A 20,070-nucleotide genomic window follows, 5' to 3' on the forward strand; every position below is an offset into this window, starting at 1 on the left:
ACGGTTATAGCCTGGCAGACCACAGAGTTCACAATGCCTTGCACTTCAGCAGCACTAGTCATCTGCCATTTTGACTCCTGATCCACCGAGTATAGCTGAACCAGCAAATCTGAGGTCTTGCCATTAGAACAACCTGCATTAGGTAGCAAGGTCCTGAATTCAGAAGCACATTTTCTTGGCATCTCCAAAAATGTAACAACTTCCTAAGTAGACCAATTGAGTGTATGAGGTCCCTTATCCGGCGTCAAGTAAAACCCTCATGGACTTGTCTTTGCAATACTGGAAGGTACAATAAGGGCCATTTCTCTCAAATGAAGAAGGTCTCCCGGGCTAAGAAGAGGCTGTACAAGAACTGAACCTAACATAAGGCCCCATCAGAAAAACATTTAGGTAAAGATATGCCTGCCTCACCTGGAAACAGTGCGTTTGCCAGGGAATCTAGGATATTTGTGAAGTATTTGCTAACAAGCACCACAAACAAAAAAAATTGCACTTAATAAATGTAATAATTAATAAGAACTGCTGAGGGCCCACTACTCACTGCAAGTCTGCTAAGTCTTTGCAGACTATGCTTTGGGCCACAGTGAAGAGTATTAAATAGGAGAGCGAGGAATGGATTTTACTGTAGAATACATGTAAAACTGTCATTTTATTGTACAGTGAACAAGCTCGAGGATGGCATTTGAATTCTAATTGACAGTCAATGACATGGGAGGCCCGTAGGCACATTGAACTGCAACAAGATGCTCTTCAGACTACCTTTTTTTTTTTTAAGAGACAGTTTACATTAGGTCGTCTGGCTGTACCTTTAATGAGTGTGCAATCACCGAAATAATGATGCATTGTCAGTCACTGAACACTTCTCGAGTTAGTATTATCAGAGTCAGAGAGGATAAAGAGATGAGCTCAAGGGAACAAGCCAGCTGGTCTTTGAGGGGCAAGCCTCAAAGAACTCTAGGACCTTGAGACACAGCCTTTTATTATCAACATAAATAAGGAGCTACGGTGCAGACTCAGTTTGCACAGCTGGAGAGAGGCAGAGATCCCTTAAAAGGTTAGTTTCACCTGGAATAGTCATGCAAATGTTAAGTGGCCACCGATACTAGCGTAATATATTGACTAGTTTCACCTAACAAGCAGAGCTTTAGAGTTTTAGGTGGAATAGGCTAAGATAATAGTTGATTTACTGTTTATCTGCATCTTCCTTACACATTGTGCTTTTATGTGCAATTTCCCCATTTCTCAACATTGAGTTACTCACTAAAGGAGGTGCTTGTTTCTGGTGAAGAACTTTAAGAATCAAACAAAAGTCAGATGCAACACTCAAAGAAACATTCCAATAACTCAGCTACACTCTCTTGGCGATTTCTCACTGCTTTGTGTACTACAGTTTCATAATTTTCAATCCATCAGTTTCATTTTGCCGAAGACAAGTAGAACATTAATGAACTTGAAAGACCATAGTTCAGAATGGATATTAAATCCATACCCAGAGAGAGAGAAACAAAGGACACAATTGTTGGAGCGTGGAAACACAATTTCTTCACATTTCTAAAAATTCGGGACAACTTTATTATGATGTGGAAAAAAGGTTTAGTTGAACATAAGAAAAGTACATTTTGACCTCAAGTTTTGCAAATATTTTATAACTTTTCATCTTGGTTCTATTTTGAGGTCACAGTAAAGTCAAATGTGTCAGAAAACAAATACTAAAATAAGAACTTTATGAGTAAAGAAGTTCATCACTACAAACACCGCAATAATAAGGAATATTTAAAAACAAAGGGGTATTGATCAAAGGGTTTGATAAAAATGTAACGTAACAAATACATGAACTACAACAACAAAAGTGAAATCAGAAACAAAAGGGCTAAAAGCTCCACTACCAGCGAGAGCCATATGCCCAATAGTACATGGACAAATAACTTCTCAAATGATTTTGTTCAACTTTCAACAAGGAGCTCGAAGGTTGCTTCCAGGTGCTAGATTACACAGATGGCAAGGGTGATGGTGAGGAACAAATAGAATTAAACACTTAACATCCTCTAGAGCCAGGTTCAGCTATATGTAAACCAATCATTGCAAATTCTAGAGTGCACATATTTGAGGAAATAATGCACAGATATGACCTGGGAGGCTAAAGGAAGACTGGGCAAGACAGTATTTGTCTAAACATTGAGTAAAAATAACACTCAAACTATTATTACAGCAGAACATATGCTTGTCCTTGGCAGTGAAAGTATTGAGTGTTGCAAGACTGCAGTAAAATTAAGTGTCACCGTAAGGAAACCGGGTCTTCTACAAAAACATTCTCTTAACGTACTGATTGCAGTTAGTAAGCCTGGAGAATAGGAAGTCGAAGATGGAAGACATACTTTGGGGAAGACATACTTTGGAAAAACTCCTATTAAATGTACTTCTCAGGACGATTACCTGGGCATGTCATTTACATGCACAAAGTTAAAATCACAGATGTATGGTCCTACGCATCGAGAATGGTACATATCCGTATCCAAGGTAGTGGCTCCGAACTATGTGTCAAGAGTTGCGGTGAGAGGGGGTCCTTTTTAGGTCGAGGACTACCGGTCTGCCGAAAGGCAGAACCGGAAGTCGGAGATTTAATGACTTGGAGAAGAGGGGCTTGAACCAGCCCCTCTTCTCCCCTGTTCTCCAATGGCTGGCCTCGTAAATGCTGGCCAGCCACTGGAGAAGAGGTCAGTCACTCCGATTAGGCCCCGTCCTTTTCGGATCGGGGGGCGTGTTTTTTGCGAGAAGTCTCAAGGAGGAGACAACAGCAAAACACGCCCCCGAATCCGAAAAGGACGCTGCGTTTCTCCGAGGCATTTCTGCTTTGCCTCGGAGAAAGGCGGTGGTGTGCCTTTTGCTCTGCCTTGTTGCTCCTGTAAGGCCAAGGAAGCCCTCTCTCGTGCAGTTAAGCATGTTCTGATATTAGGCTGCGCTCCAATTTATTTACCAAAATGATCTAGAGTTGTGTACTGTCAATACATGTGGCTGTAAATGCTGCGCCAGCACGTGACACAAAGGACGCATCTACCAATTAAACAGTGGTATGGGCAGAGCGGAGCCTCGGGGCACAGTACAGTGACAGACAATATTGTCATTGTGTAAACTGGGGTCCGCTGGTCCATGGTTAAAACCCGATGCTTGGGACACCCAGAGCTTTCACTGGTTGCCCACGACGCACGCGGTGACCTCGCCTTACCCCGGGACATTGCCACTTTAAGTCGAACCCGTCCTGTTGACCTGTGGGCCCTTCTTCTGCCCGAGGAGCGCCCCAGAGATAAATCTCGGGTCCAAGCAACATCTGCCAGGCTAACATCTGCCACCGACAGCAGCGTCCCTGCCCTGCCCTGCCGGACCTCCCATGAAGGGCTCCAGCGACTCTTTATCCAGCTGCCGCCCCTCTGGTGGGGTCTGCAGCTCCCACCCCGCGGACCCTCGAGGCCATCCCCTGCTTTACAGCCAGGGTGAAACCAAGGTGGGGCGGGAGGGGGGACAATACGAATGACCCGTTCAACACAACAGGAATGCTCTCGAGTGTGCCATGAAATTACAAAGAACAACATTGACTCTGCGCTGACCACACTGGACTGCTTGATATCGGCGCTAGGGACGCTACCACTTCACGCAGCATTGTCCCGCGCAGATAACGCAACGGTTTATCTCTCGAACAGAAAGGCCGTCTTGAGAGGCCTGTCAGCCAGCAAAGGGCACCATTGTCTCAAAGGCGAAATGTCTGGTCACCGCCTATTGTCCCGGAGGGGCTGCATAAGGCACTGTGACAAGAAGCAGCAAGGATAAAGCGCCGAGTGTGGGGGCGCGTGTGTGTGTGTGGGGGGGGGGGGGGGGGGGGGGAGGGTGTATGTGTGCCCCGTCTCGCTCCCACTTTTGTTGTGTGAAGAGTTTCTATCAAAACTGAAGGTACACCGCGAACTGCACACCGTGACTTAATGCACGTACATACGCTATAAAATATGCTGGCATTAATTTCTGGAGGGAAGAAACTCATTACCTGTACATTAAAAAAGAGGCACGTTTTTATCTCCTTGCTGTTCCCACCCATGCGGTGCCCCGGGACACTCGCTTCCCGCCGGTGTAGGCTGACACATTCAGCACGTACTTGCTACTGCAAGCTGATAGCATTGTAAATCAGTGCAACACAGTTGCTGCTGCAGCCCCAGCAGTGTGGGAACATTAGCCCCAAGACTGGTGTGGGAACCATTTCCATGTGCGCCTGGCTATGCTAAAATCCCTTGTTAATGCTCGGAGAAAAGTAAGAAAGAAAATAATCTAGCGCTTCGTACTGTATTTGTACGCCGCAACTAAAACACATGTTAAAAGGCTTAGTTTGAACTGCCATTTACCAACAGCAAGCCTTTAACTCACTGAGCCATGTCCGTGATGTCACTTTAAAACAGGAACCTCCAAAAGGTCGATCGCGAGCGACCCGTAGCTCCCAGACTGCCTCGGACTCGCTCCCCTGCTTTGTCAGGTTAGTTTACAATGTATAACTGCGGGGCCCAGAAAGAGTCCTGCGCTTGAAAGAAGCCTTAAAAAAACATTTGCCTCACATCAGATCAAACCGCCTGAAAAAATATATGTATCCAATTGAGATGTATTTCCTTAAAGTCAATGGCAGTAATATATTTGGAAGAGAGATGCATTACATTTAATACTTAGTTTCTTTCACTTTCACAACGCTAACAACAAAAACTATTGTTTCCTGCTCCAGTTTGCACAGACTTGAACAACGTGGGTATTATTACCATAAGGCATGCTTCCTAAATCACTTTACCCGGCGGCCTGCAGTATGTAGCCAAGGCCGAGTGACTCGCAAACCCCTCAGCAGGCCAGTCTGTGGCTGCCACGAAAAGCGCCCATACGGCCCTAAAAATGAACGTCTGCAGGACATGCCTGGGCATGTTATCGACTCGGCAACCTCGATTCAGGGGGTGTAGTGCTGAGAGAACTCCCGCGATCCGGAAAGGAGGCAGTGCCCAGCTGCCTAAGGACACCACCATGAAAAGGCGGGCGGCGACAAAGGCGAGGTTGAGGTGAGCATTGGCCTGGGTCATGCGCAGAAGGTAACAGGGGAGCATAGGGTGCTAGTGTGATGTCGCTCCATAATGAGTTTTTTCCAACTCGCCTTCCTTCCCTTTTAACTATCTCCCGCCCTCCCTTTCTTGCATTTTATCCCCTGGCTGCCGTCCCTTTCTTACCGTTTATCCCTTCACCGCCCTCCCTTCCTTCCGTAATTGAGTGTACCCAGACCTACCAGCCTTTTATGGATAGCAATACATATTTTATTGAAGTGTGTGTATTTTTGGTCCAAATGCGGTCGCTTTCACTTTCGCGTGCTGTGCTTGTTTACATTTCTGTTGCGTTGCTCCCACCCCCACCCACTGTCTGTGTTCACAAAGCTCCCACCCCCCCTTCCGTTGGATGGAAGCTGCAGGCTACTTGGGGGCTAAATGAGTGATTGTTGCACACGCAGGGGATCGTCTGTCGAGCTTGGAGCAGAAAGGCTGAGGCATTTGTAAAAGGCATTTCAATGTGATACATGTGCTTCGGTAAGGTAGATGGTTTAAGAGTGTGGTTATGGCGTCGGGGGTGGGGCGAGTTGCACTCGAGTTCATTAAAGTATATTATATTGTAATCGATGAGCCACACACTCTCTCTCTATCTCACTACCTCACTCTTTCTATCTCACTTTCACTCTCTCTTTCACCACCTCTCTCTCTATCTCACTACATCACAACATCACTACCTCACTCTTTCACCACCTCTCTCTCTATCTCACTACATCACAACATCACTACCTCACTCTTTCACCACCTCTCTCTCTATCTCACTACCTCACTCTTTCACTACCTCACTCTTTCACTACCTCACTCTTTCACTACCTCACTCTTTCACTACCTCACTCTTTCACTACCTCACTCTTTCACTACCTCACTCTTTCACTACCTCACTCTTTCACTACCTCACTCTTTCACTACCTCACTCTTTCACTACCTCACTCTTTCACTACCTCACTCTTTCACTACCTCACTCTTTCACTACCTCACTCTTTCACTACCTCACTCTTTCACTACCTCACTCTTTCACTACCTCACTCTTTCACTACCTCACTCTTTCACTACCTCACTCTTTCACTACCTCACTCTTTCACTACCTCACTCTTTCACTACCTCACTCTTTCACTACCTCACTCTTTCACTACCTCACTCTTTCACTACCTCACTCTTTCACTACCTCACTCTTTCACTACCTCACTCTTTCACTACCTCACTCTTTCACTACCTCACTCTTTCACTACCTCACTCTTTCACTACCTCACTCTTTCACTACCTCACTCTTTCACTACCTCACTCTTTCACTACCTCACTCTTTCACTACCTCACTCTTTCACTACCTCACTCTTTCACTACCTCACTCTTTCACTACCTCACTCTTTCACTACCTCACTCTTTCACTACCTCACTCTTTCACTACCTCACTCTTTCACTACCTCACTCTTTCACTACCTCACTCTTTCACTACCTCACTCTTTCACTACCTCACTCTTTCACTACCTCACTCTTTCACTACCTCACTCTTTCACTACCTCACTCTTTCACTACCTCACTCTTTCACTACCTCACTCTTTCACTACCTCACTCTTTCACTACCTCACTCTTTCACTACCTCACTCTTTCACTACCTCACTCTTTCACTACCTCACTCTTTCACTACCTCACTCTTTCACTACCTCACTCTTTCACTACCTCACTCTTTCACTACCTCACTCTTTCACTACCTCACTCTTTCACTACCTCACTCTTTCACTACCTCACTCTTTCACTACCTCACTCTTTCACTACCTCACTCTTTCACTACCTCACTCTTTCACTACCTCACTCTTTCACTACCTCACTCTTTCACTACCTCACTCTTTCACTACCTCACTCTTTCACTACCTCACTCTTTCACTACCTCACTCTTTCACTACCTCACTCTTTCACTACCTCACTCTTTCACTACCTCACTCTTTCACTACCTCACTCTTTCACTACCTCACTCTTTCACTACCTCACTCTTTCACTACCTCACTCTTTCACTACCTCACTCTTTCACTACCTCACTCTTTCACTACCTCACTCTTTCACTACCTCACTCTTTCACTACCTCACTCTTTCACTACCTCACTCTTTCACTACCTCACTCTTTCACTACCTCACTCTTTCACTACCTCACTCTTTCACTACCTCACTCTTTCACTACCTCACTCTTTCACTACCTCACTCTTTCACTACCTCACTCTTTCACTACCTCACTCTTTCACTACCTCACTCTTTCACTACCTCACTCTTTCACTACCTCACTCTTTCACTACCTCACTCTTTCACTACCTCACTCTTTCACTACCTCACTCTTTCACTACCTCACTCTTTCACTACCTCACTCTTTCACTACCTCACTCTTTCACTACCTCACTCTTTCACTACCTCACTCTTTCACTACCTCACTCTTTCACTACCTCACTCTTTCACTACCTCACTCTTTCACTACCTCACTCTTTCACTACCTCACTCTTTCACTACCTCACTCTTTCACTACCTCACTCTTTCACTACCTCACTCTTTCACTACCTCACTCTTTCACTACCTCACTCTTTCACTACCTCACTCTTTCACTACCTCACTCTTTCACTACCTCACTCTTTCACTACCTCACTCTTTCACTACCTCACTCTTTCACTACCTCACTCTTTCACTACCTCACTCTTTCACTACCTCACTCTTTCACTACCTCACTCTTTCACTACCTCACTCTTTCACTACCTCACTCTTTCACTACCTCACTCTTTCACTACCTCACTCTCTATCTACCTCACTCTCTATCTACCTCACTCTCTATCTACCTCACTCTCTATCTACCTCACTCTCTATCTCACTACCTCACTCTATCTGCCTCACTCTCTCTCACTACCTCACTCTCTCTCTGCTAATGCAATAGGTATCACATATGCAACAAAAAAGCTAATGCCAATAGAAATGACAATGCCATTTATTTAGGGATACAAAAATGATAAAAAAAATAATGTGCAATACCAATAGCTCTACCTATAATATTGCCGAGACCATTGCATTGTAAATGGGAAAAGGGCCAGATGCGCTTCTAGGAGGGGGTGGTGGTGGGGTGATTTCAAACCTGGGACAGACTCCTTTGGTCATGCTTCGTGTTTCATGCAGACTTTGTCTAGACAAGTGCAGAAAACAGGTTTGTCTCTCACACCACAGCCACATGTGCACACCGACCAGGCAAAACATTTTGTGTGGCTTCCTTCACAACTCAGGCAGCCAGTGAAACAGAAATCCGCAAAATAGGGTGCATCTTAAGTGGCAGCAACTACACTCCATTTTTGGTATCTCAGGCAACCTTCTTTACTTGTGCTTATAGGACGTGGCTTAGATGTCAAGGTGTTAACTTAACCCAATGGTCGAAGTGGGGGGAAAAAAGTAGGGGAACTGTAGGCGGAGAATCAGAGGGCGGGAATAACCCAAGGATCGGATCAGTGGGCGGAGCAAGAGGTGTGGCCGGAACGCGCAAACATCCCAATTGTTTGTATTGGTTTGACATTTCACTGCCCAGTTTAATCAACCAATGGATACACATGATTATTTAAGGTTATAATGAGTTATTGACATTAAAATATACTCACAAAGTGGGATATGTTTCTAATCACAGAATGTTCAAAATACGATACAATGTGGAAGCACAAGCCAATTGTCTCTGAGTCATGGAGTTTCTGTCATCAGCACTTCTCCCTTTTTCCACAACAGCAGTTCAAACATGAATGGCAAAATATCCTACATTGCAAATGTTTTGTATGAGAGAGATTAAGCTATTGACATTGTAAATAACAATGCCGTTTCTCTAAATGTTTTAAAAACAAAAACATAAACAAAAATAATGTCATGAGCAATGCCAATAGCTCTAACTTTACCAATGCCGAGACCATTGCATTGTAAATGCTTGTTCCACATTTTGTGGGCCTGCCCCAGGATTCAGAAGTACTGGAGAGGCCTGAACCGTATAATGGAGGACGTAGTGGGTGAGCAGGTCCCACTGGAGCCTAGATGGCACATCCTTGATGTAACAGGAGAGATTACATGGCTACAGTGGGCCAAGCTCAGGCTAGCACTAGCCTGGGGGGGGTAGCTAAGAGGAACATTGCACGTGCATGGGGTGCAACAGAACCACTGACAGTAGCAGCGTGGCTATGTGACATGGACTGGTGTCATAATGCAGAGCAGGTGGTCTATCAAAGTCGAGGGTGTCCTCGCAAGTGGGAGAAAATATGGGGGTCCTGGACATTGAATAGAGGCCTGAAATTGGATCCAGGGGGCGGGCCGCATATACTAATCTGGGAGTGTGCAATGTCGCAGTTACTCTGGGTGCAGATCTGTATACATTGGACTTACACGCTGCGGGCTATAGTGTGTTAATCGACATGTCTTTTACATATGTTGTATCTACACATTGGGGACTGCTTGTATCTGAAGTTTGTTCTTTGATTTAATAAAAAGTTTTTTTTTAAAAAGTCAGATATAATCCAAACGGAGAGCCAATTTTTATTTAGGCATAGTGCTAGAATTAATTTCTGTCATTTTGTCAGAAATACTGCAGAAGGTAGAATGTATCCAAGAGTCTTGCAAAACAGCAGTAACACAGTAGTTCAAAGAGTAGGGGCCAATAAAAGTCAGTAGGTACCTGAAATTTGCACGACGGTTCGGTCCAAAAACTATTTGTATGGCGGTACTACAGCAGAAAATGCCACAATGCATGATATTTCCGATTCAACTAGCATTAAGTGCTCATGACCCTACCAATTAAAGGGTGCTACCAAGCCAACAACTACTGGAAAGAGTAAAGAAAAAGCATACTACAAAGTGGTTAGCGACAATCCGCAACACCCACTGTCTGAAGGAGATGTCCACCTCACCTTTTCTACGGGACTCCATTGCAAAGGTCCTTAGAGCCACAACCAAGCAAGAACCGGTCAATACAGAAAGGACTTGTTTTAACACTACCAAAGCTGCACTGACCTGGATACTGGACAGCAGGCATGTCATTAATGGATAATGCAGTCAACAATATTAGTGGCACTTGCTGGTTTAATCTTATGGGTTTATCCGATTTAAAGCAACACTTTTTCATCTTCAGTAAATGTATCCAACCTAGGTGAAGAAGTCAGTCTAAGGATCTGAGCAGACACCTTCAGATTTTAAGAGCTTTAAGCTGTACTTTTTCGGATCCCAAGAATCTCGAAAGTAGGATAAAAAAAAAGAGTTATAATAGCTAATAATGGCCCTCCTTGTTATTTCTTCATGGGGTTTCAAAGAAACAAACAATGGTAAATAATTTACTACTAACTCCTTTAGTGCAGAGGACTGATCTTGAGGTCCTGCGCACTACCTTTCCAGTGCAGTGACATCACATCCACACACTAAAGGGAGGATACCACTTTGGTGCTTGCTTTATAGGAATTTCCTTTTACATGCCCCTCCCCCACCATGAGCCGAGGGGAAAAGCTACCCGTATGTCAAAACCATGCCCAAAGAAACTTCAATTTTCTATGACTTAACAGTATTCAGGATCAGGGTCAGCCAGCCAGCAACCACAGAGCCATACCAAAACGGGACATGTCTGAAACCTAGAGACTAAGAGTTTGATGAATGCAAGGCATCTGGGTAAGCAGAAATAGTAGGACCCACGCAAGCCACACCACCTCGAACTCTTGCAGGTATTTTCCTTTTAGAAAGGCCTTGGTTTGGGTAGGTTTTCCAGGATGAAGCAGACTTTGGGGCCCACATACCACAGCTACCAACATCCCCAGAAAAGGCTGGAATACCGAGGAAAATTATTGATGTCTCTATGTCGGTTACGGGGCTTTTCCTGACTTGGGTGATAGGTTAACTCACAGAACTGTGGTACCGTTTTTATTGGGAGCAGCGAGGGAACATAGAATAGTAGAACATTAGCTGAACTTCTTTTCATTTTAGGCTTTCAAATGTAAGTTGCTGTACAAGAAAGGACATATGAAAAACCGTCCTCTGAATACAATATTATGGGTTACCTCAAATTCAAACAAAGAACCACTAATGTGGGCACATTTAACAAAAAACATGAACAGCTTTCCTTTATACCCATTCTCATTCATAAATTTTACCTTAAGGATTGATGCATGGTTGTACACAATGAAAATGTACACAATGAAAAATGTTAAGCTGAGGCTCAGTTAATGACTGGGTATTGCTAGTTTATGGATAAAAACTACATAATCCTGCAACTGGAAGAGTTTATCGGATGTACAGTATATTACTTTTGTAAATAGTCCATAGGGGTAAACAAATTACAAATAAATACTCCTCCTTTTCTATGTTTCCTACTTACTTTCACTAGTATTTTATTTCAACCATTCGTTTATTTGGGAAAATCATGACATCTACAATTATCCCTGGCAGAATTCCTAATTTTTTCTACTTTACGGTAATCTACAGCTTTCCTGGTTCACACCTCTTTCCCACACAAACTGCAAGCAGCCAGAAACTGCAAAAGTAGGAAATATTGATGCCCATTTAAAAATTTAAAAAATTGCAACACAGTCGGTGAAAAAAAATATATCTTTCTTCAACACTGCATCTTACTGAAAGCTGACAAAATGGCAATATTATCTCAGCAAGCTTTTGGGTATTGCCCATTTTTTGGGGAGGGAGGCACTGTTACGCAGCGTCTTACCCTCAACCACCTCCCCCCTATCCTTTTTAAAAAGAAACCAAATTGCTATATTTTCAAGGGACTCAATGCTGAGTACCTTTAGAGTCCCCAACATGTTAGAAGAAAAAAAAAGGTCTGTCATCTCGATGGGCAAAAAATAAACAAAAACAAAAAATCTGGGACGGCTTACGGCAACATGTCATTAAATATCAAAGAAGCATTGGCAAAAATGGGGTGGAGTGACTATTGATGTGGTTAAAAACCACTATAGAACCGCCAGCGGATTCATAGCACTTATTTCCCTTCTGTTGCAGGGGTAAAACAGGGACGGGAGGAAGTTAAGGAGAAACCGGGAGGGGAGAGGGGAGAAGAAACAGGGAGGGGGTGGGGAGGAGTTTAAAAAAATAAAAGAAAAAAAGGGGGGGCTAGGACATGGACAGCATTGACTGCCCCATGGCAAAAATAGTACTTAATATTACCTAATTAATCTGTACTTGGTCTGTGTGTCACAGAAAAAGTGATGCGTAGCAAGAGTTGCCCAACGAGAAGGCAGCAACGAAGACTGAAAATAATGCAAACGAATGGTACGCAATTGGTGGTTTCCAGGACCATTATTGAATGCTAGAGACTCGCACGCGAACGCGCAGCATTCTCATGCAGGCGAGATCTAAAAGACGTTCAACATAGGAAAGGCGGTAGCTTCAGTACAAATGAGGTTAATTATGCAATTCACAGGCAAAGAGAATAGAACATTAATGTGATAGCTATAAAATGCTATTACTCAAAAATCGGCAATACTATACCGCCCAGGAAGAAATGGAAGGGGGGTGGTGGGGTTGTCAACCGATATGGATTTTAATTTGGTGCTTATAATAAACTTTATTCAAGCGTACTGCTGCAGATAGTTCAAGTTCAAGAAAACGCTTTAGTAGAAACAGCAGCAGTTGGGATGAGTTTTTGAGCAAACCTAGCCAGCATGCAGCAAACATTACTTTTTCTGGGAAATATTGCATTTCCACACCTTTCAATTTTTTGCACAGAATGAGAAGTTACTGGAGCCAGCGTGTGGGACTAATGTGGTCCACAAAGGTTTTAATCATCATTCCTGGTTTTATTTGCTCTAACTATTTTCTTCGTTGTTTCCATGTTCTTCAGCTACCCCAAGATACTAGGACACAATGACTGCTTCAGAATTCCTCAAGGAAAACAACAGAAACCAGACCTTTACCTGGTTTTACGAAGATTGCTGTAAACATAAAAGTTTTAAATAAGCTCCAGTCGAAGTGATGTGCCAGTTGGTACCCCTCTTAATTACTTGATCAGTATCTAAGTACTGGTATAAAGTATGCAATAGAACGAGTCTTGCATTGAATACTCTGAATTTGCTAATAGGGCTGGAGTGTTCACAAACTTCCAAGCACTTCTTCACAATTAACTGAAGGTATCCATTAAATACATGCTATCCAAACATCTTAATAGCCAACTACTGTTACCAAAAAGAGCTCACCTCATTCACACTTAAATTTTCTTTATCAATGTCTGCAGGAGAGTGTAATTCTACATACTCATCTTTTCACACATTTGTGACTGCTACTTCAGTGTGATAGGAATGGTCCAGTGGATCAGACTCTCTTAAAAGCAATTCCTTCTGAATATTGACCGCATATCTGCAGTCTCCCCCACGTAAACAGAAGACACTTTTTTTTTAAACCTATCTGAACTCATCTTAAACTGGTTATGTCACAACAGCTTACTGGTGAAGGGGAAAAGGGTACCTAAGCTTTAAAATATTTTAGAAAATACCACATCAAATTCAGAAAGGAAAAACTAAATTAAAAATTAGTTAAAGGCAGTTGCCACTGCGGTTGACATATGCAAGTTATTAAGGCATCACATTTTAGCACATTGGAAGACGGTCACCTTCGTGCATATAAAATTTAGAGTTTAACACTGGTGCAGAAGTAAAGATCGGACAGCTGTTTAACAAATTTGTAACCTAGTACCATCAAAATTAAGGCTCACAAAGAGGAAAGGATATCAATGTTTCCTCTACAGTTGTATGTAGGCAGTGATATATTGCATCCCAATTATGACTGCCTTTCAAAACTCAAAGTTGAGGCATATTGTCTTTGATTGCATTAGTGCTCATGACACCATTGCTGTGTCACTGATTAGTTAATAAAAAACACTTCTGACAACAAATAGAATTTAATAGAGACAGCCAGAAGAATAGTTCCAAAAAATAAAAATCACTTTCAGGAAGTTTTAAAGAAAAACGTGGTCAGTCTCTTATGCCAGGTTTAGAACCTTTGCACTCTTAGGCCTTCTACAGAGGATCTTCAAAACATTATGTTTAACTCTTAGATCACTCAAGAACTAAAAGAAATCTTGCCCACTGTGCATGCTCATACCTACCATGTACACAGGAATTTCACTACATATTAAGCTTGAGTCAGTGGTGGAAGTCAAAAACTGTTACGCTAAACCTATCAAAGCCATTAACTAGTACAGTGAGTACTGCAGCCTGTTTTAGTAACAGAGTTAAAAAATAAAACACTTAGTAAATAAAAAGTGAATTAAGATCAAAGTTACTAAAGCACATTATTCCTTTGGAAATTACATTCGGGAATAATCGTATGCAAAGATTAAAAGGGCTTTATTAAGCTTAGTCGCTACGCTCTACAGCAACACGCAGTCAAGAGCAAACATCACTGATTGCCAATATTATGTAATATTCAACACTTCCTTCACTGAATATAATTCAGCTTCGCTAAAACAAAAGTTAACTGAAAGGATAGAATACAATTATTTCCAAGAGGTACAGACCGCATCAAGTTTCAGATATTTTCCAACGTTCTGCATAACATGGAGGTTGCAGATTCACTATTACCTACAGAATCAAGATGATGATATCTTGGTACAACTACTGATAGGCATCTAAAAGATGATCTGTGGACTACTGCAAGGTTATTGTAGATCAGCAACTGGCTTTTTCACATCCCAAAAAAGACCACGTGTGCAAAAGGAGACAAGGAAAATACTGGAGAGAGGTTTGTAATGTTGATGACATTTTCTAATTAAAATGCAGGCTACAGTCCCCAAGATGTAATAACCAAAATAAAATGATCAACCTATTGGTTCAGTTTTTAGTCACCGGCATCTCCAGGACCAATCTTAAAATATATTTTGATCTTTCAGCAAATCAGCTTGCAAATTACCTTGCCCTTCCGCAAAAATCACTAAATCACTATGAAGTATAGCCAGTGTTTGCATTAATGTAAACAATGCCAAGATAGACAAAGAGAAAAACATCCCTTGTAAACAGTGTTCTAATAGTTAAGTGAGGCTATTAATCAACTGCATATTATTGAACCTTTTTTTTTTATAAATAAAGATATATAAATAAATCAAGCATTCAGGCAACATGCAAAACTACTACATTAACTACAGGTCTTTCGAGGAACAAAAAAAATGGAACACAGAGGATTGCTTTGCACAGCCCCTTACAAAAGAAATTCTACTTTTACAGTGTTACTACAAAAATAGATAATGCGGCAAAATACAGGCATGTTGCAGAACAGAAGACATTCAAACTTTTCGAACAAAAAGACTGACAGAGTTGCACAAATGTTTACAACATATGCATGTAACAGGTTCAAGAAAGAAAAGATGCACCTTGAGACATCTGACACTGGGCATGCTCTGGAGGCATCTCAGTGCGCACATGCTCTCTGCCAGGTTGGAGCAGCCTAGCCACAAAGACCTTGGCACAGAACACTGCAGGATGACAAAAAGGAAGGAAGAGATGCAGTTAGATGCCATAAAAACCATTTCACGCAGGCAACTAAAATATTAGTATAGTAACGTGGAAAGATTTTCTGAATGCTAGCTTTGTCAATGAGTAATGAATGCCAGTACAAGGCAAAATAGATGAGTATGTGCTTTATGATCTGCCACTTCCTGCCTTTTTGCTCTCAAATGCCTAAGCCTTGGTGAAAACAAGAAATGGGATGATCCTAAAATGAAGAGCAATTTGGTAACAATTTAGGACCTTTTCATGAAGGTGGGGGGGAAAAAGAAAATCAGAAGTAAATATATAGGTTTTCCCTTCAAATGCTCACAACGAAGCAATGAGTGGGGTGGAGGTGAAGGTTCACTGGCTCAAAAGAAAAGCATTCACTTGTGGTATAAACACTGTTTAGGTAATTCCCCCCAACTCAGACAGGCGGAATAGCTTCATTATCCATAATACGCGTTACAGGACAGCTATCTACCTTTCTGGTTTTATATTGGCGTTTTGTTAACTTTTCATTATTTTCAACAATGCCAAGTGCACTAGATAACCACTAAGAACACCTTTTATGTATGCTCAGAGGGATAATAAACAGTTATGGCAACCCTTTATTATGCAGCTTCCTAGGAGCCACCTTTTGTTCAAATTCAACTCTGCAGGAACAAATTAAATTTAATACAAATATGCATTATTATTAAACTTACCATTAATTGGCAACCAATGTGGTTTACATTAAAGGCTCAACCCCGAATTAGACTTTAGAACAAGGTATGAAGAAGGAAACCAAGAGGCAAAGTCAATGATAAATCTAATGATAGGAGCCTCTCCGTTGTCATCAAAGCAGTTATTATCGATTTGTTGAGAATTCCACTAACTTGCGGTGGACTAATTATATAAATACAATGCAACAACTGCAAACAGAAGCAGAGTCGCAGTAATTTTTAAGCGAACGGTTTTGACTGCTGCTGGAATAAACACTGTTGAATCTGAAACTTAATACATTTGCCAAAGCTGCACGCTTAATAAAGTGTTATAGAACTAGATGATCAGACTGAAGTCTGACACAAGAAGATCTTGCAGGGCCAGTCTAGAAGAAAAATGAGAAATAGTTTCCCTGGTGTTCCACTTCAAGTAAACTAGTAATAAGCCCAACAGAAGCTGGCAGTTGCCTACTACTTCCAAGTGAAAGAACACCAACAATCCTCACGTACAAACGTAATCTAAACTTTAGGTCACGTTACCCTTGGAAGCAATCTCTTATTCACTAAAGCACACATATTGCAAGCATCGAATGGTTTAAAATGAACGATGTGGCAGTAATTGGAAATCCGGCAGAATTCTGCTTGCACCAGAACAAAATTTTCAGCATTGCATTAATATGAATGTAAAACACTTTGCACTCCATGCAAAAGATGATTCATATATACTTACTAATATAATATGGTATTGGATTTAAAAGTTCATATGTAAGCAAAAAGGTACAAAGTATGGTTTTCTTTGAGGAAATTCTAATGTGAACATAAGAAACTACCTGAATAATATCAAGTCTTGCTTTAACAGAAAACTTCCCAAACAAAAAGACAGCAGTTACATTTTTTTTTGCAATGGTGGATACTGCGGGATGGTCTAGGTCAGCAAATTGCGTTCTTATCATTCACTATACAATATATACAGATAACAATGCCGCAGCACCCCTTCGCCTTGAACACACACCCACTATGGTGCTTGAGGAGGGAAAGCGCCTTCGGGTGGTTTCAAAACATAGATTGAGCTTCCAATCCACTTTAAAAGTTCCTACTTAGTGAAATGCCGTTGTGATTTTGGAAAATTGCAAAGAAATAAAGAAAAATATAAACAAATTGTACTTAAAAGACTATTCGGTTATTCCTGTGAAGGCAGGTAAAATGGTGAAGCTCACCAACAGGTGCTACACAGTCAATGGTACTAAAAAGATAAATAACCTACACGCCACACTGAGAAAGTATGTTTTAAAGATCCACTAATTACACAGATACTGGTTTAGTCAAAAGATTTAATACCTATCTCCAGCATTCTGTCAAATAGAGTTTAGCGGCCCTAGAAATTGTGTACCCTTCAGTAAAAATATAACAAATAAAAATACACTCAAGACATCAAATCGTACCAGGTGAAGATTGAGTAGTTGCACAGCAAAGCACAAGTTAGGTAAAAGGGGTGCTGATTATTTACCACATGCAACAGAGGGCAGATGCAAGAACCATTGGGATTGGGAATTAAGGGCACAACAAGAAAGAACATGCGATTAGAAAATAGCATTGGCACAGCCAATAGATCTAATCTTTTAAGCCATTTACTTCCCCAATAACTTTCAGCCATGCCGCCCAGCACTATGTATGCAGCACAGTGGGGGCGTGGCCAGCCGGGCAACATGGCGGACGCGACTTGCAAGTGCTCCGTCCTTCGATCCCCTATAATCCGTGATATTTCTCCTGGAGGTGCCATCTGCAACATCGCTGCCCGAGGATAATTGCCGGAGGGCGGGCTGCGTCTGCGGAAAGCGGCGCTGAACTATTTAGCTGGCTGGACGTGAAATACCGTGAAAGACAAGCGCGCGGCCCTGCTGACGATCGGGCTGCGTGCAGACATTTTGCGGAAGGTAATGCCGGCCAGCTACGAAACAGCCTTGCACTGGAAACGGAGTCCCCGTCGGTGTGCCTAGGCAGTGGAAATGCCTCCCTGCAACTGAACTGTTGGTGCCCTGCTGTACAGTTCCCCTGCGACTACTGAGGCAAGTGAAGGGGTGCAGTTGCGGCTGGGGGCGCCCATGAGGGGAAATGGAGGCAGGGCAGCGCGAACAGGTCCCTTTGTAGGCGCTGCCCGCCATGAAAGCGGATAGGAGCTGCGGGCGCGCCACCTGGGACTTCAGGAGCTGCAGACTGTGCAGGGCCAGCCGCTGTGTAGAGTGGACATTTCAAAGTGCAGCAGCGCCAATGTGGGAAGCGAGCTGACATCTCCCGAGACCCTACGCGACGGGCTGAAGTAAAGCTTGAGGCAATGCAGAGACCTTCATGGTTCAGTCCGCCACTGGGGACATAGGCATAGTGGGCGCTCCCTGACATGTTGAGATTTGCTACGGTGTCCCTCACACCTGTCGCTGGTGGGCTGAGACGAGTGAAGCAGTAAAGGCGAGCGCCTGACAGTGCCGGGGGCTGAAGGCGGAGGAAAGGCTCGGGTGTCTGTTGTGGACACTGTTGCGCCCATATCCTGCACGAGACTGTAAGCGCTGCAATACCTTACCTGTGCACCCCTGGTACCGTAGCTGATGTGGAGCGAGGGGAAGTGTGGTGTGAGAAAACCGGACAGTGCCGCCGCCGCTATAAAGAGAGCAGAGTTTTGGAACCCCTAGAGGCCCCGCAGTCCTATATGGGAGTTCTGACCCTGTGAACTACAGGATATGTGGATTGCCCCGAAGATAGTTAGTCATCTGAGGGGAGCAGGGTGACCTTGCCTGGGGAGCGTCACAGAGTGCAGTCGCGTGGCGGAAGGTGCGGTCGCCCCTGGTGAGAACATCGGAGGAGCTGCTGACCTTCAGGCAGCGCAACAGAGCGGCAAGAGAACTGGTTGAGCCTCCTGTGGCCTGGTCAGTGAGACTGGGAGTCCCCGGAGACGGACGGCTAGGTCGGACTGGTGAGAAAGCTGGTGGGGAAGTGCGGGCGGTGCTCCCGATAATAAACCTGTTGGATTCTTGGCTGGAGCTGGTGGGAGCCTGTGGAATCTGTGGGCCCCGGACTAGGGATTGGGAATCACACAAGCGGCGCATAATCCAAGGGGCATAAACAAGTGATATTGCTTGATTGAGACTGCTGCAGTGCCTCTCTCCTTCATGTCTAAAGCGCTACCGTTGTTGTCCCACTGCCTGCTAAAGACCCGATGCTGGCTCAGCTAACCTGATCTGCAGCGCCCACGACATTGGGACGGAGTAAGTCACCACTTCTGGTGGGCGAAATACATCCTTCTCCTGGTGAACTGAGCTGACACAGGTGATACCGAGGCCCCAAGGATTGGTGGTTCAGAAACAGCGCACAAGAGGCGCGGAGCGTAATAGGCGAATGCCCAAAGTGCAGCAACTGGTGATGGGCCGTATCCGGGCCTAGGCGCAACACGGTCGCTTGAGGGCCGCCAGCCATGACCCAGTACAGGTAATCGTGGGAGAGATGCCAGAGGCAGCGACCACAGCCCTGGAGGCCAAAATAAACTCAGTGTTCGCAGCAGTGGAGCAGATAGGTGCAGCACTGGATCACACTAGGACGTCCCTGGAAACCAGAATCAACAAAGTTACCTCGGACTTCACCTTGCTCCACGCAGATCACCGGAAACTGGCTGATAGAGTCACTACACACGACCAAACCCTGAAGGAGCTTCAGCCTGTGACGACAAGTCATGCAGCCACATTGCAGGATTTCATAGACCGTGTCCACACACTGGAAGACCGGGCAGACGATGCGGAAGGACGC

The 20,070-nt window shown here is 43.6% G+C and overlaps 1 protein-coding gene across 2 annotated transcripts in view; it reads right to left on the reverse strand.

The window, feature by feature from the left end:
* The window catches only part of FBXW11 (F-box and WD repeat domain containing 11), a 540,498-nt gene that overhangs the window by 474,701 nt on the left and 45,727 nt on the right, over positions 1 to 20,070 (reverse strand). Inside the window, exon 1 of one of the 2 annotated variants that reach the window (XM_085617877.1) lies at positions 15,460 to 15,525. The exons of the other annotated variant lie outside the window; for it this stretch is intronic. Coding sequence (XP_085474003.1) covers positions 15,460 to 15,510 — 51 coding nt within the window. The 5' untranslated portion in view covers positions 15,511 to 15,525. Of the gene's footprint in view, positions 1 to 15,459; positions 15,526 to 20,070 lie in introns of those variants that run through there. 2 annotated transcript variants of the gene reach the window in all.

The sequence above is a fragment of the Triturus cristatus genome, chromosome 7 (genome assembly GCF_964204655.1).
Source record: "Triturus cristatus chromosome 7, aTriCri1.1, whole genome shotgun sequence".
Classification (NCBI taxonomy): domain Eukaryota; kingdom Metazoa; phylum Chordata; class Amphibia; order Caudata; family Salamandridae; genus Triturus; species Triturus cristatus.